This window comes from Microchirus variegatus (assembly GCF_963457635.1).
Source record: "Microchirus variegatus genome assembly, chromosome: 1".
Lineage (NCBI taxonomy): Eukaryota > Metazoa > Chordata > Actinopteri > Pleuronectiformes > Soleidae > Microchirus > Microchirus variegatus.
Window position 1 is genome coordinate 1,279,209 of NC_139802.1, and position 24,957 is coordinate 1,304,165.

At 39.5% G+C, this 24,957-nt stretch overlaps 3 protein-coding genes across 7 annotated transcripts in view; 2 read left to right on the forward strand and 1 right to left on the reverse strand.

Moving 5' to 3' along the window:
* ddr1 (discoidin domain receptor tyrosine kinase 1) overlaps positions 1–7,627 on the forward strand; it is a 63,985-nt gene extending 56,358 nt beyond the window's left edge. For all 4 annotated transcript variants that reach the window (XM_083888898.1, XM_083888899.1, XM_083888900.1 and 1 more), the window contains 5 exons: positions 600–727; positions 2,258–2,455; positions 3,645–3,912; positions 5,036–5,185; positions 6,456–7,627. In XM_083888898.1, the coding sequence (XP_083745024.1) occupies positions 600–727; positions 2,258–2,455; positions 3,645–3,912; positions 5,036–5,185; positions 6,456–6,596 (885 nt within the window). In that variant the 3' untranslated portion in view covers positions 6,597–7,627. The remainder of the gene's footprint in view (positions 1–599; positions 728–2,257; positions 2,456–3,644; positions 3,913–5,035; positions 5,186–6,455) is intronic.
* A 2,687-nt stretch (positions 7,628–10,314) lies between these two features.
* tubb5 (tubulin, beta 5) overlaps positions 10,315–24,957 on the forward strand; it is a 28,111-nt gene continuing 13,468 nt past the window's right edge. Inside the window, exon 1 of the mRNA XM_083888933.1 lies at positions 10,315–10,399. The gene's annotated coding sequence lies outside the window, so the exon portion shown is untranslated. The remainder of the gene's footprint in view (positions 10,400–24,957) is intronic.
* Positions 14,100–24,323, reverse strand: flot1b (flotillin 1b). 2 transcript variants are annotated; one of them, XM_083894366.1, is made up of 13 exons: positions 24,244–24,323; positions 23,353–23,403; positions 22,575–22,650; positions 21,299–21,389; positions 21,072–21,215; positions 20,833–20,952; positions 19,853–19,948; positions 18,621–18,773; positions 17,595–17,776; positions 17,460–17,505; positions 17,122–17,259; positions 16,582–16,746; positions 14,100–15,595 (listed from the first exon to the last, which is right to left on the reverse strand). In XM_083894366.1, the coding sequence occupies exons 2-13, from the start codon at positions 23,393–23,395 to the stop codon at positions 15,566–15,568; spliced, it is 1,284 nt and encodes a 427-aa protein (XP_083750492.1). In that variant the 5' UTR covers positions 23,396–23,403; positions 24,244–24,323; the 3' UTR covers positions 14,100–15,565. The 2 variants fall into 2 exon arrangements, with proteins under 2 accessions (XP_083750492.1, XP_083750493.1); XM_083894367.1 differs by having other exon boundaries at positions 16,564–16,746.

Genomic DNA, 24,957 nt, shown 5'->3' on the forward strand with positions numbered 1-24,957 from the left:
TGTGTCAAATTTTATTTCAAATATTGGATGACAGTATAATATGACGTTTTTGTCAATTTTTGGACCAAAAATTTTTGGTCAATTTTTTTTTTAATGTGGACGACATAGTATAATATGACTTTCTGTAAAATTTTGGACCCAAAATTTTGTGTCAATTTTTTTTTCAAATTTTGGATGACACATTATAACGTTTTTGTCAATTTTTGGATCAAAAATTTTGGGCCACATTTTTTTTTTACATTTTGGTCGACATAGTATAGTATGGCATTTTTGTAAAATTTTGGACCAAAAATAAATTTAAAAAAAAAATCGAAAAAGTTTTCCAGCCCTTTTTGCTCTGGGGCTCCACCTGCAGACACTTTATGGTACTGCAACCAGTAGTTCTTCGTAGATGTCATTCATGAAGTAGATATTTGTAATTGTGTTGATTTATGAAGTGGAAATGCTGGTCCTCACTTTGTCAGCAACCCAGTCCTCAGTATGCAGCAAGTACAAGAATGTGTGTGTGTGTGTGTGTGTGTGTGTGTGTGTGTGTGTGTGAGTGTGAGGATTTGCAGATGATTGTGCTTCAACAACGTCTGTATTTTTGCAACTTTAAGGTGCACCTGTGTGAAATCGAGAATCCTCAGGACCTTCCCAACTTGGAGTTTCCCTTCAATGTGAGAAAAGGTCGCCCTCTTCTGGTAGCGGTGAAGATACTACGACCAGATGCCTCCAAGAATGCCAGGTCTGTGACATCACACACACAGCTGAGGCTGCACTCAGCGTGGTTCACATGCTTATAATTCTAAACGACTCATCTCTGCTGTCACACCATCTCATGTGTTAACACTGAACTGCAGATTTATCACATGGATCACAATACTAACAATTATTGGAGCTAAACTATATCATTGATTAAAAAAATATCACATTATCACCTTGGGTTCTGCTTCACCAATGGTGCACTATTATTCAAACACCAAAAGTGTGAATGATCAATATTTCAACACACTATCTTCTGCTGAATCTCTGTTTGTGGCCTTTAGTGCAGAAGGAAACTCTAAAACCAACAGAAATTCCCCTTCATATACACTACAACTTAATCCGGCCCTTCAAGCAATTTGGACCGGCCCGTGACCCATTAATAATGGATATATTATTTAAAAAAGCCAATAAAACCATAGCTTTGCCTATTTCTGGCACTTTTTGAACACATTTTGGCAAATACTAATACAGCTGTAATTGTAGGAAGTCTATGTATGTACCAGAATATTTTGCACTATGAGCCAACTGTAGCAATTGTACCTGAATATTATTGGTAATGTTACTTATATTTCTGCAAAAATAGCCTGTTGTGGCCATTGCACCTTAATGTTGTTTATACTGTTAGGTCTAATTTTGTAAGAGCCAATTGTGAATCAAATGTTGCTCACCAGACACACACACACACACACACACACACACACACACACACTGGTTTCCATGACTTCAGAAAACATTGCATTGACTTACAGTATATTCATTTCCTGGAGACTCAGTCAATCTTTAACCATAAGTAGTACAGTCCTGAGCCTGACCTTGACCCTAACCCAACCCTGAGCTCAGCCTAACCTCAAACCCTGTCTTCGCCTTAATATTTACTAATTACTAACCTTATGGGGACTTGATTCAGCCACTCTGTGCTCGGCTCGCTAAAATCAGCTTGTGTGAGTTTATGTAATAGAAGGAATCGTCCACAGATTTTGTAAGAAAGCTTAGTGAGAGTTGCAGTAACATAAACATACTGACCAGCAAAACAAATCAGCACATAGAGCTGCAGAGCAGTAGGTCTGAACTCTGAAGGCAGTCTGGTACCTCCTCACTTTTACCGTTGTGCAGATTCTGCACCATTCACTCTTTATTCTTCTTTTTAAATCTTATTGAAAAACGATTACAGCCCAAATAAAGGCGCTGTATCACAGGAACATAGCATGTTACAATCCGAAATTGAGAACTGCGATCACAAACTAAATGCATGGAGTGAGGACCTAGAAACAGATATATCATCAGCACTGTGGGAATAGATATGTCTAAATCTCACATCCCATTGATCAATACACAATTAAGACTGCTACAGGATAAATGGAGAATATATGGTTTAATACAGCCAGTCAAACTAAGTAAATATCATAGAAATATCACAGATTTATGTACAAAAAGCATTGACGTGAATTCTTTGTGTGACAACGCTGTTAATTCTTTCTTCCCGATGACTTTTCCCTCTGCACCTCGATAGGAACGACTTCCTGAAGGAGGTGAAGATTCTCTCTCGTCTGAAGGACCCAAACATCATCCGGCTGCTCGGTGTGTGTGTGAGCAGTGACCCGCTGTGTATGGTCACTGAGTACATGGAATGTGGAGACTTGAACCAGTATCTGTCCCACCGAGTGCTGCTGGATAAGACGGGGCCTTCACACAACACTCCCACCATCAGGTAGCACTAAAACAAACACCTCTTGCACACATTTACACAGATATTAACCTCTTCTTCACGGTTGCCCCCCCGGGGACCGGGACAAAAGCGTCATAAAACCATGTCTAACTTTAACAAACACAGACATGCTGCATACCCACAGAAAGGTCAGAAACTCAGCTAAAAGCTCATATAAACCATTCTTATGTTCACCAAACACAGTTAAAACACCGACGGATCAAACCAGCAGGAGTGAAAAAAAACAAGTTATTTCCACTAGAACAAAACTGCTTCTAATGAAGAACTACACTTCCCAGCATGCTTTAGGTCTGATTGATCATTACAGAGCGACATTAGATCGTTCTGATTAGAGAAAGGCGAATGTCCGCCCAAATGCGTCATATGAATTTATGTCCTTTTGACTCGCTAATGAAGTGATTCTCACGCATTTGGAGACCGAGGTCTGATTCTACCGGTTTAGAGGTTTAAAGCGAGCTGTCAATCACCCTAATTGACCAAGGTAGACCAGAGCTATGACACTGCGTAATTGAAGACGCTGCAGAGTCACAGAGTTTTATTACGCACCGCACAGGGAGCATCGATTTACAGCGAGTTAAACATACTTTTTTCTTTTTAAAAAAAAAAAAAAAACAAGTTCTTTTTAGACCTGTAGTGACATATAAATAAAATTAAATGGGATTTTAATAATTTGGTACCTAAGAAATCTCAAATGGCACAGATGGTGCCAAGCTGTGCCAAAAGAGAGAACGCCCAGACATCTCTTTACTAAAACCTCTGTAATTTCACTCTGCTTCACTTCAGCAGCATCAGACTTTGCACAGCTCATGCCCACATGTTGTTACATGACCTCCATGTGTTTAAGCTCCTACTGCATATTTAAAAAGGTGATATTTTCTTTAAAATGCAAAAAAAAAAATTAGGCGAGAGAAAAAAAATCCTTCAGTTATGCTGTGTTCCATGTACATTTACTCTGACACAGTGGCATCTACAGTGAAACTTACACCTCTGGTGGAATCTCACAAGTGTTATCTGTAGTTTGATACCAAGATAATTCACATAGAGCGTGTAACTGCAGAGATTTACTCTATTTCGTTTGGGCATGTCATTTTCGAGCAGGGACTCCAAAAAGAAGTGGTTAATGCACACACACAGACGTATTAAAGCTAAATGTGTCTTGTTTTCCCCACAGTTACCCTGCTCTCATCTCCATGGCCAGCCAGATTGCGTCAGGAATGAAGTTCCTCGCCTCGCTCAACTTTGTGCACCGGGATCTGGCCACCCGGAACTGTCTGGTCGGGGGTGAGAGGGGTGAGAGCGGGGAAGATCCGGGAGGCGAGCGTCACATCAAGATCGCCGACTTTGGCATGAGCAGGAATCTGTACGCAGGAGACTACTACAGGATCCAGGGCAGAGCTGTGCTGCCGATACGCTGGATGGCCTGGGAGTGTATACTCATGGTGAGAGGACAGGACAGTATTTGTGTTTGTATTTGTGTGTCTGGATGGTTGATGGTAACATTTTAGGAGGGTTTATTGGCAGAAATTAAATATACTGCTAATTGGTACGTTGTATAAGTGTATAATCACTGTAAAATTTAAATACTTAGGTTTTTGTTGCCTTAGCATAAGCTCTGGTATATACTGTGGACCGGGGGCCTTTCTTTACAGGGACAGATATTTTTTTTTGCCACACTGTCTTCACAGCAGCCTGAACAGAGTTTCACGTTTCAAAGTGGACACTTGTTACTCTTTCTGGTATGCGAAGGCCACCATAGTTCCATGGCCGGCCCAAGGCATAAGCGAACGAAGCCGCTGCTTAGGACCCTGTGACCACTAGAGGGCCCCCAAGAGCAATTAACTCAAAAAAAGTATAAAAGTTTGGATTGCTGTAGTTTATTTAGAATAGTTCTCCCCATTTTTACCAAAGCTTTTTCACAGTTTTTGCACAGTGATTATTTAACTTTATATTTTATTTACAAACCATTTTTATCACCTTGTTCCAGGTGCCTCTGTTGATTTACATTATTATTTAAGTATTTGTTTGATATTTATTTGATTATTTTATTTAATGCTGTGTTTTTTTTACATATAAAAGTCAAATCTTTGTATTACATGAGTGTATTTTGAATCCCCCCCCCCCCCCAAAGATTGTGCACATTTTTAGATTTTCAGACATTGATATCTTAATATTTTATTTATAAACCGTTTGGTTTTATGTTTTGATTCTCTGTGTCGTCAGTAGGGGGAGTTGCTGATTTTGCCAAATACAAATTGAAATATTTTTCTGTAAATTTGCAAATCTGGTGTCAAACAAAAAGATCACACATTTAGTTTGACCAGCGTATTCATGACAGAGTAGAATAAGTAGAATAGCTTTAGTATAGTAGGTGTGTGAATGATCAATGATCATTATTATTAGCAGTAACAGAGGGCCCCAAAATCAAACATCTGATTTAAAAAAAAATAATAATAATAATCCAAACTTGCTTTCATTGTAACTTATCTAGAATGTGTGTGCTTACTATAGCTTTGAAGCTGATATATATGATGATGAGTTGGTGGGTGTTGTTTTCTGTTCCAGGGTAAGTTCACCACGGCCAGTGACGTGTGGGCGTTCGGGGTCACTCTGTGGGAGATGCTGAGTGTTTGTCAGGAGCAGCCGTACTCCAACCTCACAGATGAACAAGTCATCGACAATGCTGGGGAGTTCTTCAGAGACCAGGGCCGACAGGTACGTCACTGTGTAACACACACACGCAAAGGCACCACAAATAAATAAATAAATAAATAAATGCACAACAAGGCTGAAAGCTTAGGTTTTTAATTGATTTGTTGTGTTTCAAATTCTACTGAACTATATTTGCTCAGTATCACTTTTACATTTGTTCATTCAGATAATGTCCTTTGTGGTTTTCATAGACTAACAAGATCCTAATCTGAAAGCTGCAACCAGAGCCTGAGCTCCCAACACTGTTGATTTATGCCCTCTAGTGGCTGCTTTTTTCAACTGATGCACTAATTAGATTACAGTTAATTGAGTTCTACAGTATATGGACTGAAAACAATAAAATGCTGTATTGTACACTGTAAAGAGTGTTCATGGGTTTTATACATTAAAGTGTCAATGTATAAGCATTAAACTGATATATATATATATTAAACCTGGGTTTCATTGGTATTTAACCTCTTCTTCACGATTCGATTGATCATTACAGAGCGACATTAGATTGTTCTGATTAGAGCAGGGGACGAATGTCCGCACAAATGCGTCATATGCATTTGGAGACCGGGGTCTGATTCTACCGGTTTAGAGGTTTAAAACGAGGCGGTCAATTGACCAAGGTAAACCAGAGCTATGGCGCTGCGTAACTGAAGACGCTGCAGAGTCACAGAGTTATTATTACGCACAGGGAGCATCCATTTACAGCGAGTTATCATACTTTTTTTTTTTTTTTTTCAAAACAAGTTCTTCTTAGATCTGTAGTGACATATAAATAAAATTAAATTGTTTTTTTAATAATTTGGTACCTAAGAAATCTCAAATGGCACAGATGATGCCAAGCTGTGCAACGCCTAGACATCTCTTTACTAAAACCTCTGTAATGTTGTTACATGACCTCCGTGTGTTTTTAAGCTCCTACTGCATATTTTAAAGGTGATATTTGCTTTAAAATGCAATATTTTTTAGGCGAGAGAAAAAAAATCCTTCAGTTATGCTGTGTTCCATGTACATTTACTCTGACACAGTGGCATCTACAGTGAAACTTACACCTCTGGTGGAATCTCACAAGTGTTATCTTCATTTTGATACCAAGATAATCCACATAGAGCTTGTAACTGCAGAGATTTACTCTATTTAGTTTGGGCATGTCATTTTAGAGCAGGGACTCCAAAAAGAGGGTCAGGGAAGAAGTGGTTAAGAAAACTGTATTGTGATTATTGCAGTTGTTGTTTCATTGTCCAGCTCTTCATACATCTTTGTCCATGTCTCTCTCCTGCAGGTGTATCTGACCAGACCGGCCATTTGTCCTCAGGGTCTCTACGAGCTCATGTTGAGCTGCTGGAACAGAGACTGCAAGCTCCGCCCATCCTTTGCCAACATCCACTCCTTCCTCACTGAGGACGCCATGAATATGGTTTAAAAGGGTGATTTGGGGGGAACACTGGAAGACTGGGCGACATCAGAGGGGAGACGTCCCGTGCTACAGCGTCAGGCTGTCTGAGTCGGTGTGGTGGAGGTGCTGCACAGCAGCGGCAGACGACAGGGGGAGCGTGGGTCGCTCGCTTTTATATTTTGTATGATTTTGGGTGGAAAAAACGGGGCTGAGAGACCGCTGGTTCGGTTAACTTCCTCCTCAGATTCCAAAGGCAAAACTAACCCCAGCTTTTTACAGTAGGTAATGGTCCAAGTGTCAGGGTTTGGTGGCGGGTGCAGTGTGCATAGGAACTTTCTCTTTTCTCTGATTCTTTCAGTTTAAATGAGGGTGAGCGTGAATGGTGATTAATTGCTGTAGAGTTTAAAATACAGGTGGCGATAGAAGCATAACTGCAGGAAATACTCGTTACTAAAACCATAGCAAGCTAGGAAATAAACAGGTATTAAGCTTCATGACTTTACTTTATTAAACATTTCAGATGCAGGGTGCTGAGTAACGTACACTGAGGACTGGATATACACTACATTCTACATACAACAGCCCACCTATGGGTCAGAGATGGAACTGCACACACAGGCAGTATACACAGCATACATAACATGTTTTATCAGTCAGATTAAATTCTTTTAAACAAAAGTCTGTGAAAATCTTAGATGTTAAAGGTGCCATATGTAAGAATGTGTCCAAAAACGGTTACTACATTCAAATTCAAAATACCGAGGTCTTTTAGGTTTGGTTTTCTGACGTAACTGGCAACCCGTAGTTGCTCGGGAGCTGAGACTCTACTGACTGCAATGATTGGTAGACGGCGGTAGGTGGCGCCACATGCCAAAACATGATTTCAAAACATAAACATGATTTTCAGTCTGCAAAATATTTTTTTTAATGCAAATATTTTGTCTGTACTGTTGTTGTTGGTGAGTTCAGTTTGTTATATGAACATTATTCCTGAGTCTCTGTGACATATTAGGAGGATTTTATGATTTATTACATAATGCACCTTTAACATTCAGACTGAAGTGATGCTAAACATGGATGATATGGATAAGTGAACTTGACCATGCACCAATTCTCTGTTGTAGCCTCGAAACCATATCTAAAGACCCAAAGCCATGTTTTCTGTACATCTGTCCACGGCAGTATATCCACACTGCTCGTCGTCTGAGAGTCGTGGAGGAGCTGCCAGTCCCAGTCAATTTAGAGTCACTAATTCCCCTAACCCTAATCTAATCTACACATTTGACTGTGTAAAAAAAAAAAAAAAGCTTGGGTACCTGGAGGAATCCCACGTAGACCCAGGGTTGTAAACTGACCACACACCACCAGACACCAGCTGCCCCCACGTTCTGCCAGATGATCAAGTTTGTGCAGTCAAAAACGTCAGAGAAAGTCGCAGAAAAAAGACTTGACGACCATGATGCCAAACAGACTAAATCTGAGGACAAAGGCACAGAAAGGTGAGCCTGCTGCTGCTGCTGCTGCTGCTGCTGCTGCTGCTGCAGTTGTGATGTGACACTAAACTAGAACAGCTTTTTCCAAACAGAGGGACAGTGTTTCCAGCCGGGGCAGTGGACGGGACATCTTCAGGTGTTTTGGTGATTTCGTTTTCTTTGGATCTGGATTGGAACCAGAAACAAAAGATAGTTGTAAAAAATTCCACAATCAGCTGCACTTTAACTCGTATATTATGTCTAACCCCCTCCGTCCCCTCCGTCCCCAGCCATGGTGAACCTCTTCTCTGTGAGGGGACTGATATGATTCCTGTCCGTGTTGATTCTGGTGCAGTTTACCTGCCGGGATTTAACAGGAGAGCAGAATGCATCACAGGACATGATCTCTTTGCCTTTATAAATCCTCTCCAGTAAGGCATCGCCAAACCATTAGATGTAAAATATTATTATTTTTTAAAATATCATGGAATGGCACCATCACTTCATCTCTTTATAAATGTATGGAAACCTTTTGTTTTGATTGAAACTTTAAAGGGTGTTGTTGAGTCATGTTTACTCATTATCTGTCGATACTCATTCAAGCGCATTACTGTATTTTACAAAGACAGTTGCTGAAACAGGGAATGCTGATACGGGCAGTACTGATTTTAATGTCAACATGATCTCATGTTTATAGTATGTTAAAGCTGACCACAGGAGAATCATTGCCTACCTTACTGACTGTATGGCACTGTGAGTTACTCCTGACATGATCCACATTATCAAGAACGACATGTTGACCGATTGACGTCGTTCAAGTCATTTTTCATACACTGTTCAACCAAACCTACATTGTTTTTATATACTGTACTTAGACACTCATTGATGTCTAACTTCATTCATCCTTCTGTTTCTTTGAAGTTGAACTTTATAGTATGTACATATTGAGGACAGAAATGTTAATTTTCTTTTACTAATATATAGAAAGCTCTTTGTTACATTTGGGGTCTTCTGTATCTCTGTAGAACGCTTGCTACCTTGATGCCATTGTAATTGACTGTGTCGTCTATTTTTGTAGATGTTTTAATAAAGTTAACCTTTTCAAATAAATCGAGGTGTGTTCAAGGGCAGCAACTAATGATTACTTTCATCTGTTTAAAAAAAACCGTATTAACTAACTTTTAACCCCTCAGTGTAAAGTGGTAAAGTGGTGTCTAAAAACTTTATTTACACACAAAACGACGGAAGTGGTTTGACGGAAGTGATTTTTATCTTTTTAAAAAACGACAAGAAGAACGAAGGAAGAATATAAAAGTAAGTTCATGTGCTAATAAATACCACAATCATCTCCCCACGGAGATCCACGTTTTTTTTTGTTTTGTTTTTAACTTTTTACACATCAAATGTACTATTTAGATTAATATAAACTGTTTTACATTAGTTTCACTTTCCTATTTTCGTCATTTTCACAAATTTCCGTGCCCCACACCCTGGAGCTCCACAGCAGGGACAACGACCACCACCTACCCGCCTCCCTGGAGCCCCAGAGCGGATACAAAAAGCACCACAGACACACACACACACACACACACACACACACACACACACACACACACACACACACACACACACACACACACACACACACACACACACACACACACACACACTTATACTTTTTTCACCTTTTTACACATTTTTCACACAATTAACTCATCAAACTCTGTCGGATATCAAGGTTTCTTCCCTCTACTACTACTCACTTATTGCTGTAAGTTTATTTGTAAAACTAACTAAACTAAATCTTAAATAATAATAAAAAATCGTCATGTCATAATTTTACAATAAAGGTTTCTATTTTTGTTCTATTCTCTAGTTTGAACGGTGATTATTGTTATACGTTTATTTGTAAAACTAACTAAACCAAATCTTAAATAAAAAATTTAAAAAATCGTCATGTCATAATTTTACAATAAAGGTTTCTATTTTTGTTCTGTTTTGTAGTTTGAACGGTGATTATTGTTATAAGTTTATTTGTAAAACTAACTAAACACACAAACAGCTCTTGGTTGTTTACAAACATTGCGGATGCGCGTGCAGCGCGGGTGCAGAAGGGCACCACCCAGCGGTTAAGTAGCAGTGTTGTCGTGAAGTTAGTCGGCTCTCGTGTACGAATTCAGACGGCGAAGAAAAAAGGAGTTGTTTACCTCGTACTACGCCAGTTTGTCGCCTAGTGATAAAGTTATGCTTGGAAACTCACCTAAGCTAACGGGCTACAGCCGGTGAGTGACGAGACGAAGTGGCCGCCGCTAACTACCCTGCGAAGGGCGAGCAGAACAAGTACGTACGGCGGACAACGTGAGTGTTTTTAAGAAGTTTTATTCTACACACAACTTAATAGGTTGTAAACCGATAAAGTATACAGCTTCTAATGATCAGTTACAGATGAAAAAACAGGAAAATATACACGCTCCATACCTGCTGGAGAAGTTCTACACAACTAGCAAAACAACTGGAGTACATTAGCTTCTAAGCTACAACAAAAGACGTTTCCGGTTAGCTTTGAAAGGGCTGCAACAACTCTGTTTCCGGTTAAAACTTCAGGCTTTTGTCTTGTTTGTTAAAACGATGAATGCAACCGACAGCACAATAAGACATGTTGTTGTGTTGCTCTCTGCAACCGACAGGCGCAGTAGAGAGAAGATGACGCGCGCGTGACGCAGGGGTGTCAAACGTACGGCCCGGGGGCCAAAACTGGCCCGCCAGAGGGTCCAATCTGGCCCACAGGACGATTTTGTTAAAATGACAATGGCCGTTTCTCAATATCCATACTTGTGCGTACTTGTGTGTACTTGCGTACTCCCCTACTTCTGAAAACGTCATCAGCCTCAGTCCAAGTTCTGTTCCATTTCTCAAGAACGTGAGCAGCGAGTACGGTTCTCATACCCGGAAGTGTTCTCGCTCCGCCCATTTTACCAAGTATGCATCGGGTGGTGACTTGAGCGTACTTGGGAAAGCCATATATCCCAGAATGCATTTCGGCGGAACACAGCAGGATAAAATACAAATATAAACTTAAAATAAATATTTTTCTGTGTCCCGGAACGAAGTTTTGAAATCATTTTAGGCGAGAAATTAGTCATTTAGAATCCAAACATGTGGTTTGTGTCATAAGATATGACGTATTTATAGTATGACAGTGCTCACAGTGCCCACAGTTACCTCGGCCTGTCCTGATGAAATGATCCGCTGGTTCAGACGGCTCCGTCTTTACATACTTGGTGTGATCCATAGATTGTTGTTGACATGTTGTTTTGTTTTTAATGCAAAGGTTTTGACCTGACAGTGTGAACGTTTGTATAATATTGATGTTTCATTTATTGTAACTTTGAATTTTAGATTTATATTAAAGTCGCACTGTCATTTTATATGTATTTACATATAATGGACACATTTTATAGTCTATAAAATATTTAAAATGTGAAAATAACAACAATATATGTATTTATTAAAAGTATTTTATATGTTCATTCATCAACACTGTAGGTGGCGGTAATGAGGCTTAAGTGCTTTGCGCCACCCGCCATTCAAACAGTAGAACAAGGAAGTACACTGCTGTTCCAATTGAAGAATCGTGCTCGTGTACTCCCGTACTTGGCAAGTACGTACTTCAGTCGTACTTCTCAAGTATGTACTTTCCAAGTAAGCAAGTACATACTGGCATACTTGGGTATTGAGAAACGGCCAATGTCAAATACAATATTTTTCACTTTCAGATACCTGTGACTAAATGTTTGTGCCTATATAGATCCAGTGTGATGTGCAAATGGTACATTTATGCATAATATTGTTGAAATTGCACGTATTTTTCTCCATATATTTCATGTTTTGTAAAAAAGATACTTCATTAAATTTCAAAGTTCTTGTTGTTCATAGATTAATATGCTATCATTTTACTGGCCCGACCCACTTGAGATCAAGTTGTGCTGTATGTGGCCCCTGAAGAACAATGAGTTTGACACCCCTATAGGATCCCAGTGCATGATCTTCTCAACCAAGATGGCCGACAGGCTCAGGAATATCTTACCAATACTTCCACTGTAGAAGAACCTTGCAGGCAAAACAAAAAATGGTCACACTGTTTAGCAACTAAGGAGTAAAAGTAACAAACTTACTGTCAAAAATGTAATTATTCTGTGTAATAACTTCTTTTTCAACACTTTACTAATATTTTATGTTCCAATGTGGCAGCGTTTGGTGCTTTTCACATCCTAATGAAAATGACTCAATATCTCCACCTTCTGGCCACACAGAGGCTACACAGGCCATAAATAGCCAAAGTCGAAATTATGAGATATAAAGTTATAATTATGAGATAAAAAGTCGAAATTATGAGATAGAAACTCATATATAGTATCATAGATAGTATCTCATAATTTTTACTTTTTATCTCATAATTTCAACTTCTTATCTCATGATTTCGACTTTTTATCTCACAATTTCTATCTCATAATTTAGACTTGGTATCTGGCTATTTTTGCTTAGCTGCTTATAAGGAGAAGGGAGATAAAATACATACAATAAGTACAGTGGATCTCCACCATAGTTTGTATTTTTTAATAAACAATGACAGTCTGTTTTCCTCCACTAGTCCCATAAAAGTATTTATCTAATATATAACTGATAGCAGCCGTTATAACATGATTTGCTTGACCTTTAGAGCGTACAACCTCATTTACTGCACACTGCAAATGTTCAAAATAATAAATAACAGTTAATTGAACTACAGAAATACTTTCATAGGGATTTTACAATGTATGTCAGGTAGGTTATTAAAACAATCTTGGAGAAGTGGCTGAAGATTTCTTTTAATTGCAGAACTAAAATGTAACTCTTTCTGTTATGTACTCATTTAAACATAAACTGTCAAACACTTGTTCATGTAGTTTTTAGTTGTATCAACTACACGATTCTATCACATTTATCAGTGTTTTTGTGTGGTTTTGTCGATGACTTACTGAATGCATCGGACCCACAACTGACGCCACGTTTGATTGGGTGAGACGACATAAGCCCCGCCCTCTTGGCGCTGTCTCCTTGAGTACGGGCCCTTCTGATTGGAGGATACTATCCCTGTTTTGCATAACCCTCGTACGAGTGGAAAAGAAAATGACAAATAAGTCGAATTACAAAGATATTAAACACTACTTTTTCTGTAGATATAAATGTTATTGTTGACCTTATTGTTACGGTTGCTGTTGTAAATGTTTTAAAATGTTTTGTCGTCACAAGTTTTACACCATGACAAGACAGTATGTGCGCGAACAACTAGTAACGCCCGCGGAGCCGGTTGAAGTTTGAGGATTTGTTAGCTCTTTAGATATTTGTCTAGCAGGCTTCTCTTAAAGAGGAGCCCACCTTTGTTGTTCAAAAGAAACCTATGTAAATCCCTGACATTCTGATCTCACGTATTCATGATTATGTGTAGTGTTGATGATACATATTACTATGGATAAGCATAATCTCATATGTGTCATGAAATCTGTGTTATTAATATTCTGTATCGTCAGGTTAAATTGAGCTACTACTATGTATTCAGTAAAAGCACACTTTATATTCTTTTAATTATTGCATTTTTCCATTTGCACACTCACTTGTGTGAATGTTTTGTAAATATAAAAGATACCAACCTTGGTGATGCGTTAAATAAATAAATAAATAAACCTAAACCAAACAAAGCACACAGTTTTAGTCACCAAATAGTTGTACAGAATTGTTTTCCCGTCTTTCAGATTTACATGTAAATGATGTTTTATTTGTTTGTGTTTAAAAAAAAATATTTATCTCTTGGAAATATGGGGATTAATTGTTTAAAAATAATATGAGGTGTAATAAAATAACAGGAACACTATTATGCACAATTCTGGGTTTCATTATACTAATGTTTTAGAAACTGTGATTTAGTCTATAACACATGAACACAAGGGTCAACATCATAAATAATACGAAATAAAGTAATAATTTCGAAACATAACAGCAATATATTTTAGTGATTAATCGATACTTTATTGTTTACATTATTTGGGACATTTCACTACATATAAAGTTTTTCATATTGGACACTAACATACAACTTATTTCAGTTTTCAAAGACGAACATGCAACAACAAATTGTTAAGGAAAGTAAAAAAGATTAGTGACAAGAAGGACCTACAAAGCAGTATCAACTATTTGGCTTTCGTCTACAGCCGTCGATAGTGATGGCCAATGGCTTACGATTGTTTAACAGATACACACCGTTTATCCCTGACAGAAGCATAATAGGCATTTCTTGACAAAGTAGAGGAGCCAACCTGACTTGGCTGTTGAGGAGTTTTCACCAGGCACTTGAGGGTTAAAAGAAAAATGCATAAGGCTTTGCAGCTGGAAAACATTTGGATAGGTAGAAAAGGCAACAGTGGGAAATATAAAATCACCCCCAAGTTCCCAATCAGAGGTACTGAGCTGTCACTCAAAACCCCCCGCACAGATGAAGACTTAAAATCTAAAACCCTTAAAACAAAATCTACAACACAGCATAACAATGTAATAGAAATTCACTATGACGACAAGTAAATCTCAAAGTCTTCCGTTTGTCGCTTCAAACTTCAGGCAGTGTGCACATCAAAGCAGCATGCTGGTTAGTTGGTTAGTTAGCAATCCTTCTTCACTCGTCATGTGACATTCAACTCTCCTGAAGACACTGCAGCAAAGACGATCGTCAAAACGTTTTTCCCCTCACTGTAACATACTTTTCGCTGCCTTTCACGGGAAACCTCAAGATCTTGTTTCCACCAACCACTTCCTATTTCTTCATCATACAGCAAAGCAAAACAATTTTTCCACTTTTAGTACAACTGATATGATTGTGGGCAAAGTAATGTAGTAGTTACAACTATACATGCCGAGTAATCTAGAACCATCTTTTTTTTTAAGATTAAGTATGTACTATAAAACAATGACACTAACAATTCACATCAATAATAGTACGAGGTTCTGCTGAGATAAAGAGTTTCAACAGCATCAAGTGAATTGTAAGAAAAAATAAACCATATTTAAGAGCTAAAAAAAAAAGAGTAAGTGTTTATTGTCCCCTCCTGTGGATAAATATGATGAGTTTGATTTTGATGAGAGTAAAACCATGCATACTGAATGGTAAGAATGAAAAGAAAAAGACTTCACACTTTGAACTATCACTGACTAAAGAGGGTCGAGGCGTTTTGTCTCCTCCAGTCAAACTAAGTAGCTTCATTAATAACTGAATCCCTCACAGCTGCTTTTGCCGTCACCAACAGCAGAACTCACAACAACACCTCAGATCAGTGACATGAAAACACACACAGGTGAAACACATGCACGTATACAAACAATCAGACAGGACTAAAGTGGTGGTGGAGTCGTTCCAGTGGGAATCGGCACAAGGAGGCTTGGAGCTCCTGATCTGAATATTAGTGACACTGCTCCTCGGTACTTCTCCTCTTCTTCTCAACGCACACGAGTCGTCTGACCTGAAGCCTGTGAAGAACAATCAAAGAATCAGTGAGAAAACACGGGTATTTTAATTGTGTTGTCTACATTTCAAGGTGTACAACACCAAGTTAAGCATTTTTACAAACAGGAGCCTGGCTTGCAAAAAATGTATTAAAATAAATAAAAGGAAGGGAAAAAAAGGTAATATTTATATCAGAGTGTGTTACTTAAAGCAGACCTAGACCGGAAGTTTAAATTAACGCTGTTTTTTAGTGTGTATCTGCGTCACTACCTTGTTTACGAAGCCCTGAAGTTTCTAAACAAACAGTTCAGCCACTGCTGAGAACGCTGTGATTTATTGTAATCTCGGGCTCAGCGAGATCTCTGAAAAAACCTGGTCCGGTTACGTAAACACCGGTTCTCCTGAACAGCAGATCGTCCTGCTCCGGGCACTAGTCCGGGCACATCCGGTTGCGTACATTGAACCGCAGAAGAATAACGTCCGTTGTGGAGGTGTTTCACGAGCGACAGTGTCTTCTGACTCCGGGGTCAAAGTCATAAAAGGGACTGCGGCGGGGAGTCGTGAAGAAGCTATTTTTTAAACACTGTTAAAACAATGTTTTGATAATGAGGAGCAGTGCATCCACTGTTCCAGAGGGGGGAGCTGAGCTTCTGAGAGCGGATGTGCTGAATAGTATTGGCCAATCACAAGACTCTGTCTTCTGGGGGTGAGAGTTCACTCTGAAATATCGAGACTCAGGAACAGCGTCAGAAAAGAGGATTTCAATCGGCTCGTTTACAGCAACTAAGAGGTTTTTTACCATAAAAACAAGTTAATGTATGTAAGTAGACCTCCATAACTAACAAATATGTGCAACAGGACCACTCTAGGTCCGCTTTAAAGCGCATTACCATTCCTACATATAAAACGGATGTTTGTGTACAATGCAAATTTCAGCTTTAATCGTCCACAGATGGAATGGACGAGCCAGCTCATACTTTCCGTAACTCACTCAAATAGTAGAGCGTACCAGAGAAATGTCGACTCCAGTCAGTTTCTCTATGGTGAGCGGCAGCTTGCTCATGATGTCCAGCACCTCTCCTGCCAGTTTGGCTGCTCCAACCTCTGAGCCACCGCTGGACACCATGGTGATCTTCTTAGCCTCTGACAGAGGCTTGCTGATCTCCTCTGCGATCTGAAGAACAAAAAAAACAAATGTGTTTGAGGACATGGTGGTAACCATGCCAAAGAATTATCACAACCATGTGGCGGTGAGAGAAAAGGGGCTGGGGTTTGGGCCGAGCGAGACAACACCCAGACAGAAGAGCGCTAACAAACAATGACTTCATGACCTGTCAGGAGGTCATGAAGCATCCCAGATGTGGCCATGATTGTAGTACAATATGACTCACAACAGAGCCCAAAGTCCAGAAACCCTACATCTGCCCAACTGGGCTGCAATACATAAACTTCAGCATTAGCATTACCAGACTTTCTAAAATAAAATGTATATTTGATGTATCTCTGGCATCCTATATCTCTTCATCCACTCATGACCGTCTTGACTGACCAGTGGCAGTTTCTCCAGCAGCATGTCCACCATGGCTCCATCCTTGTACTGCTTAAAGGCCTCAGCCTTCTTGGCCATCTGCTCTGCCTCAGCACGACCCTTGGCCTCAATGGCGAAAGCCTCTGCGTCTCCCTTCATCTACCGAACACAGACACAGACACAGACACACACGTTACTGATAAACTCACAAAAGAAGAGCAGAAAACTACCAGTCCTAACCATGGTCATGTTTGGCAAAGAAAAAAAAACGAGGATTAATATGACCACACAAAACAATTCATTATGATAATAAACACATGTGACAGAAAGGAGACAAATAGAAATATGGCAGGACTCACTTTGATGGACTCTGCCTCGGCCTCAGCCTCCATGATGAGCTGCAAGCTGCAGGACAGAAGAGACACTCAGTGACTCTTCAGTGACAGCGGATGATTATTACCAAGATATCATCAGTGTTCTGGTCTGTTACTCACCGCTGGGCCTCAGCCAGCTTCTCCAGACGGTACTTTTCTGCTTCAGCAGGCTTCTTAACTCTTGCCTCCAGCTCCTTCTCCTTGCGGATGATCTCCTGGTCTTGCAGAGTAATCTGCTGCGTGCGCTCCACCACCTTGACCTGCATCGTCTCCTCCTCAATGCGCTGCTTTGTCTTGGCCACCTGATGAGGACAGCAGGAAAAAAAACAAAAAACATGATCACACATTATCTGCCATATGGGCTAGTCCTCTTAGTACAAACATCCATTGGCAGCCTTGTGGAAAAAAACCTGTGGATTATACCAAGTGTATTTTTATTTGTATTTATTTATAATGAATTACCCATATTAACTGACAGGCATGAAGAACGTTTTTTTTTAAGTTGTGTTCCTTTGTCCACCTGACTATAATGCTAAGTGACTATAAGTGGCATTGCCTTTCTGTTGTCATACACCTGGAAAGATGTACTTTTGTGAGTTGTTCGCTTCTTCTAGTTTCTAATTAAACATTCGTTTCCACTTTTTTGTAACATTTTAAAGGTCCCATATTATACCCTATTAACCCAAGTTAAACTAGGTCCTGGTGCCCTAATGAACATGTCTGTGTCATGCTTTAGTCAAAATATCATAAGGATGAAGCACAATAGCAGTTCAATAAAGCCCAATTTATACTCCTGCGTAAAGTGCTCTGCGTAGGCTACGCAGAGTCCTCTGCGTCGACGCAGAACCTGTCGCAGAACCTGTCGCACAATAGGGGACCTTTAACTTTAACATCATTTGTTTTGGGGCTCCACATGAGTCCTGATTGGAGGCTTTATTACATGCTCTGTCAGTCAGATATCAAATAGAGACTGCCTGTGATCTGGCCCTCGCTACTTCAAACGCAACACAAAACCTGTGATGCCGTCGTCTACACAAGTACAAGCTGACACAGTCTGACAAGAGCTAAGAGCTAATAACACATAGCAAACGATTCAAAAGAAATACTCAAACGCTTAAAGATGAGGTCAATAACGGATGACTGTACCTGAAGCTGATAGGCCATTTCTGACTCCGCCTTCTTGGTGTTGACCTCAACATCATATGCTGCCTTCTTGAGTTCGTAGTCGCGCTGGGATTTTGCCATCTCGATTTCATTCATGTACTGAGCAGACACCTTCTCCTGCATGGCATGGGCCTCCTATAAATCGACAAATGAAATGATTGATGAGATTTGAGTATTCGGACGACTAGGGCTGTAACGATACACAAACTCACGATTCGATTTGTATCACTATTTTTGACCCACGATTCGATACATTCCACGATTTTAAATTAAAAAAAACAAACATTTTATTTAAACAATATTTACTTATATAACAACTTAATGTAACATTTAATAACAAATATTTTGGAACACTGTGAACAGATTTGAACATAAATAAATAAATAACCAAAGATTTCTGTAACAAAATAATACTGTGGAAAAGTACAAAGTAAATGATCAGTCAGACTGGGATTTGTCCCCAAAGCATGCTGGGAAGTGTAGTTCTTCATGAGAAGCAGTTTTGTTCCAATGGAAATAACTTGTTTTGATAAACAGCAAAAGTAAGACAGCATTTCTGCTTGTATTTCTTGAAAGTCAGTTGTTTTGCTCTTATTTTGGGGCTGGATCCGTGAATCTTGTTCGTAGAGTGATAAAAATGGTACCGTTAGAATCTGTGAATTCTACGCTGTTTACATAATCACGCTGACGCTTCGGTGTCGCTTTTCAATGTGTGCGCGTTTTTTTCAGCTCCTGCGGGTTTGATCCATCTGTGTTTTAACTGTGTTTGGTGAACATAAGAATGATTTATATGAGCTTTTAGCTGAATTTCTGACCTTTCTGTGTGTATGCAGCATGTCTGTGTTTGTTAAAGTTAGACATGGTTTTATGACGCTTTTGTCGCTGCGTCTGACGCTGCCACCGGTAGCGGGGACGTCAGTAAAGAAGAGATTAACGATTAAACAACATAACGCGTTAATGATGACTGTAATTAATGAATCACAATTAACGCGATAATTTGACACCCTAATAATAATAAGTTTGGTAGCACTAACAGCTCATATCATGTGGCTGACTGGAAAAATAACTGGGAGTTAGAAAAGGCGTTTTGCGATTCTGTTTTCTCAGATCGCGAGACAGGTTCGCGATTTTGATTTTGATACGCATATCGTTACAGCCCTACTGACGACCTATGTAAGCAAACAGAATTAATTAAACAAAAATATGCATTTTACCCTGATGACAGCATCCCGTTTGTACTGAGCCTCTCCGATCCTGGCATCCTTCTGCACCTGGGCTGTTCTGGCTTTACCCAGAGAATTGAGGTAGTCCTGTAAGAGACAGACAAAGATGGAGAGACAGTGACACTCAACGATAAGATGGCACAGTTTGACCAATAAGAGGAATGTTAGATGGCTTTAACACATAAAAGAGATGGTGAGGCAACCCTGAAGCTCTTAAGACTGAGGTCTAATTCATCACTAATGCACAGAAGATCAGATGAGTCAGAGACAGCGAGTCAATACTAATCATCTAAGTGCTTTACTGTAACAGAGGAAATCATCGCAGACTAAAAGCTAATACATTCAAAATATGGTTTACAGTGACACTACAGATTCCTACTGCTATTGTAATTAGTGGTTGATGTTTTATTAATTAGACTTTTGTCATTAGTCTTTGAGTGATGTCCAATTGGTTGATTCTGTGATATTTGTACTGTAAAACACACAAAACAAATAAACAAACAATACAATCATTACTCCCCTCCTTCCTTGCAGCAAGTTCACTGTCACATAAAATTAGTTTGAGCACGATTACTAGAAAAGATGACCGCCCTACTATGCGCTAAACTGTTTTAATTCATATTTTCACTATTAAATGTTATGAGATAAATAACATAACATCCATAGCTGTGGCAGCATAAAGAAGAGGAAAGGTGGGGAGGCTGGTGTTAACTGTTGTTCACTGTGACATCTGCTTTGCCTTTATTTTAGAAGTTAAATAATTATAGGAAGCTACAGCTCTACTGAGACAATGAAAAGAAGTTAACTGTCACAGACTCATTCTGCCTGTAATATTTTAGACTGTTTGAAAATGTTAAAACAGCAACCATAGTGCAAGGGTGTAGAGATTGACAGAGGTGAAACATCAGTGTGGGTTTTGCCTAAATCTAGTCTCCACAACAGACACATGAACCCAAACAGGCATGAAATACCTGATCATCATGGACATCTTTGAGCGTGTAGCTGACAACACCGATTCCCATGTTCACCAAGTCAGAGGAGGCCACCTTGAAGACATGCTCGGAGAACTTCTTACGATCCTGGAAGATCTCCTGCTCACAGAGAGACATCACAGACATTACATACAGTGCAGTTGTGTACATTGAAGAACTTCACTTTGTTAGAGATAAAAAACATTTAGAAATGAATTTGCAAACATCAGCACACAAACCTCCACAGTCAAATGAGCAATTATAGCCCTCTGGTGTCCCTCCAATGTTTCTAGTGCAATCTGGGAGATTTCTGCCTCAGACTTCCCCATAAACATCTGGCAGGCAGTGGCCAACATCTCCTTGTTCTGACCCTGGATCTTCACCTGTATACAGCAGAAGAAGGTTTTGAACAAACTGTTTTTTTGTGGAAATACAACCTCTTTTGTTTTAGCCTCTCATGACATACCTGAGCAATGCCAGTGACAGAGATGGGGACACCATGGCGGGTGTAGACCTTGTCACTCTTCACATTAAGAGTCAGGGTGTTCAGTGTGATTCTGAGAAGAAATTGCATAGACGTAAACAAACGCCCCCTTTACTGTTTTTTTGTGATCGGATATTGCTTCCCCACGTGCATTTACACCTGGTATTAGCACGTCTGCAGTGTCACATCAAGATTGGATTGATATCCTATCATAGTCATCACCCCATATGTTACCTCCCCTTCTGTGCACTGCCATATCAACAAGTCCCACTGTCGCATGAACACTTAGCTTTTCGACCAGACTTCGACAAGCTGAAAACTGACAAAAGCACAGGAGACTGAGACTAATGGTCACTTTCACGTTAGCTGTGCTTGGAGTCACCAACATATTTCTGCTCACGTAGTTGTGGGTGGAGCCGAGACACATCTGAGACTTGTGCATTTACACTTCTGTTCAATTAGGTCACAGAGCGTCTATAACAATCCATCCGTGGGTGTATTTATACCTGTACATAAGAACAGGCATTTTAATTCCAGGTGTAATCGGGGCCAAAGAATGGAAATGCTGAGATATCAAAACAATGGTGTGTTTACACTGCTCACATTTTCACTGCAGCCACTGCAATGTCATGAAGTCAGAAGAATCTGCGTGCCTTACGTGGCGACGCCAATGCTAACGAGTAAAAGCAGCTGCATTATTTTCTTTGCTTGTCTTCCATTTTTAGAATTACAAATTCAATTATATTCTGTGAACCCTGATCTCTTGTTCAAATAGCCAGTAATCGAGCAACAAAATGTTTGCCTTTGAAAAAAAAAGAAGATGGATGACGTGATGGATCCCTAAAAAAGTGAGGCTAAATCAGCTGCTATCTGGTGGGTGGCTGTATTATTGAAGATAGACCCAGCCACCTCCATGTTATTAGAAGGGTATACCAGGGAAATTGAAAGACATGCTTTTCCAGAACCTGGTTCTCTCTAAAGAATGATTAAGTGTTTATATTTCACTTTTAATTATTTGATACATGAGTCATGACAGTTGAATTAACTCTCACCACCCCAAGCCACTACAGATCAAAGTGTTGGTGCACCTGCATACAGGAATTTGAGGCTTACTGTTTGATAAAGTGGAAAAAAGTGTAGATGTGTCATCCAACTTTATTTAGGGTCATTCATCTGAGGTCAGATATACTGCTGCAGTTCAAATATCCTGTTTTAAGTTCAAGCTCTTTGATTTTGTGAAAAAAAAAAAAAAAATCACCTCTGGATCTGCTGAATACATGGGAGGACAAAGACACGTCCTCCAGCAATCATTAAAGGAGGCGATCGGCCACAGCCTGAGGGAAGAGGGGAGGAGGAGAGAATACATAACATAAACATTACATGTCCAATCAGAAACACAGCCTGTGTAGAGTAGTGATGTTACGGGCATAGTTCAACTTGGAACCCTGTTTAACAACAATGTGAGTAATGCTAAATTCATTCACATTGTTTTAACCCTACACACATGACAGGAGGCTGGAAAATTCCAGGCTTGCTTCAAGCTGAAAGTAGTGTTGCTCTAGCTCATCTTTATCAAAGGTGATGATTAAATCAATCACATGACACACACACAGACACACACAAATGTTTGGCAACATGGTTATGATACAAAATGCAGAACAGTGACTGCGGTGTGGTTTGTAACAACATAACCGTTGTTATTACAATAGGGAAAATTGTGGTTTCTGAACATCCTGTATCACTGTGAGCAATAACAATGTAATAAGACAAGTGCAAGTGCAAACTGACAGTTGAAAAACTAAATACAGAAGAATTTAAGTCGGAGTAAATGGGATATGCGTCGGTTGTTGATAGTTAGGCAATGCATTTTATTTTTTTGTCGTTTTCTTTGGTTAAATAGCATTTAACGTGTTCATGTCCAGGCTTCATTTAAAGATAAAATATTCAAGTACAGGATAAATCTTGAAAATGTGACGTCTATAAATCTACATTAAAAGAACAATATAAATCTTTCAGTCAACAAAAACATATCTTACCAGACACCACCATGGCTTCATTGGGTCCACATGTATAGAACATCTTGATCACTGGTTTTAAAGGGGGAACAAAAACAAACCTTAAGTTATCATTATCATAAGCACAGTTTACCTAATTAGCAAAGAAAAGGGAATGGCTAGTTAACGGGAAAGTGTTGCATCATTTCATTCAATACAACGCCCATCATTTACCTCCATGCAAGTTACATTTCAAAATATATATGTTAATATAAAATAGGGTTATATACATATATATATATATATATATATATATATATATATATATATATATATATATATATATATATATAACAAAAAATTTTAATTATTATATCAGGTAACATTTACATTTCCACATTTAATTATCATATTCTGAAGAATGTGTAGTTTTATCTTGGGATTGTTTGGCTGTGGATACAACCAAACGTCTGTGTATTAACTCGTAGCCTCCGCCCGACGTTTGTCTGTGTCACTCAATTAAGCCAAAGCCTTTGGAAGCGCATACATTCTCTATAAGGCTGAATGTCCGCCGCAGCCTCAACGCTAGCGAAGGACGGAGCGACCACAGCACGAACACTAGCACACGTTATAGCGATAGTAGTAATAGTTGTAGTAATACTTGGGGGTTCAAAGCAACACGTCGGTGCTACGTAAGAACCCGTTTATTACACCTTACAACCACACGATGCCCGTCGAAAATTAAGCTAACGCGCATGCTAACATTTTTTGCTAGCTCGCTTAGCTTTTAAAAAGGCAGTTGAATCTGGGTCGATCGCGTTCATACATACGCCTGTGGAAGGAAAAAGCCTGTCCCGTGACAACGCGGCTATTATCTACACACAAGCACACTTACGCAGCTCTAACGCATCATTAGTCAAACTTGCAACGTACCGTTATTCGTGAATATACACGGTGTGTTTTAGAAATAAATCCAGAGAGGCTTCTGTTTTCACGGTGACGGAAAGCTTTCGAGTGGAATGGGAAAAATGTCTGTTTGTGAGGGGAAGTGTCGGCTGACCACGCCCATCCCTACCAATGATGGGGATTTAGCATCCTCTAGTGGTTAATAGCTATAACTGCATGTACTGTGGTATTGTTGAGGGCCTTGAGGGCCGGTTCCGGGGCTGTCATAATTCCATTAAAAAGTATATTATTAGTACTGGGCACGTTATTTGGCGTTGTTACGCACGCCGAGTTTCCATGACAACTGACAACAGGTGTCGTGTCAATGTAAGTATCCCCGACAGAAAGTGTTTCCCCTGGTCATGGCCGCGGAGGCGGAGAAACAGTGGTGCGCTTGCTATAATAAAACTAACAACACATACATTGTTTAATGATTTATTTTGAGTATACTTCACATAGTACTCTAACCTTAGGTATTATGAACAGCTATGTCTATTCTAGCCAAAGATATGGGGGGAAACACATTATTCAGACTGTTTACCTGTCTGCCATAATTTTTACCCCCCTCCCCTCAGAATGGACAGCTGAAACCTGATCATCAAATTATTTATTTTATGTATACTTCATATACTACTCTATAACCTCTGGGATTATGAACAGCTTTCTTCTCTTCTAGCCAAAGATATGGGGGCATACAAATCA

What these genes read in the sequence shown, in the direction of transcription:
- flot1b (XM_083894366.1), bottom strand. Translation starts at nt 23,395, where the DNA reads ATGTTCTATACATGTGGACCCAATGAAGCCATGGTGGTGTCTG. An exon ending in CTGTCACTGGCATTGCTCAG is followed by an intron (nt 21,216 to 21,298) that starts GTATGTCATGAG and finishes TGCTGTATACAG; the next exon opens with GTGAAGATCCAGGGTCAGAA. An exon ending in CTGGAGTCGACATTTCTCTG is followed by an intron (nt 15,596 to 16,581) that starts GTACGCTCTACT and finishes TGTTCTTCACAG; the next exon opens with GCTTCAGGTCAGACGACTCG.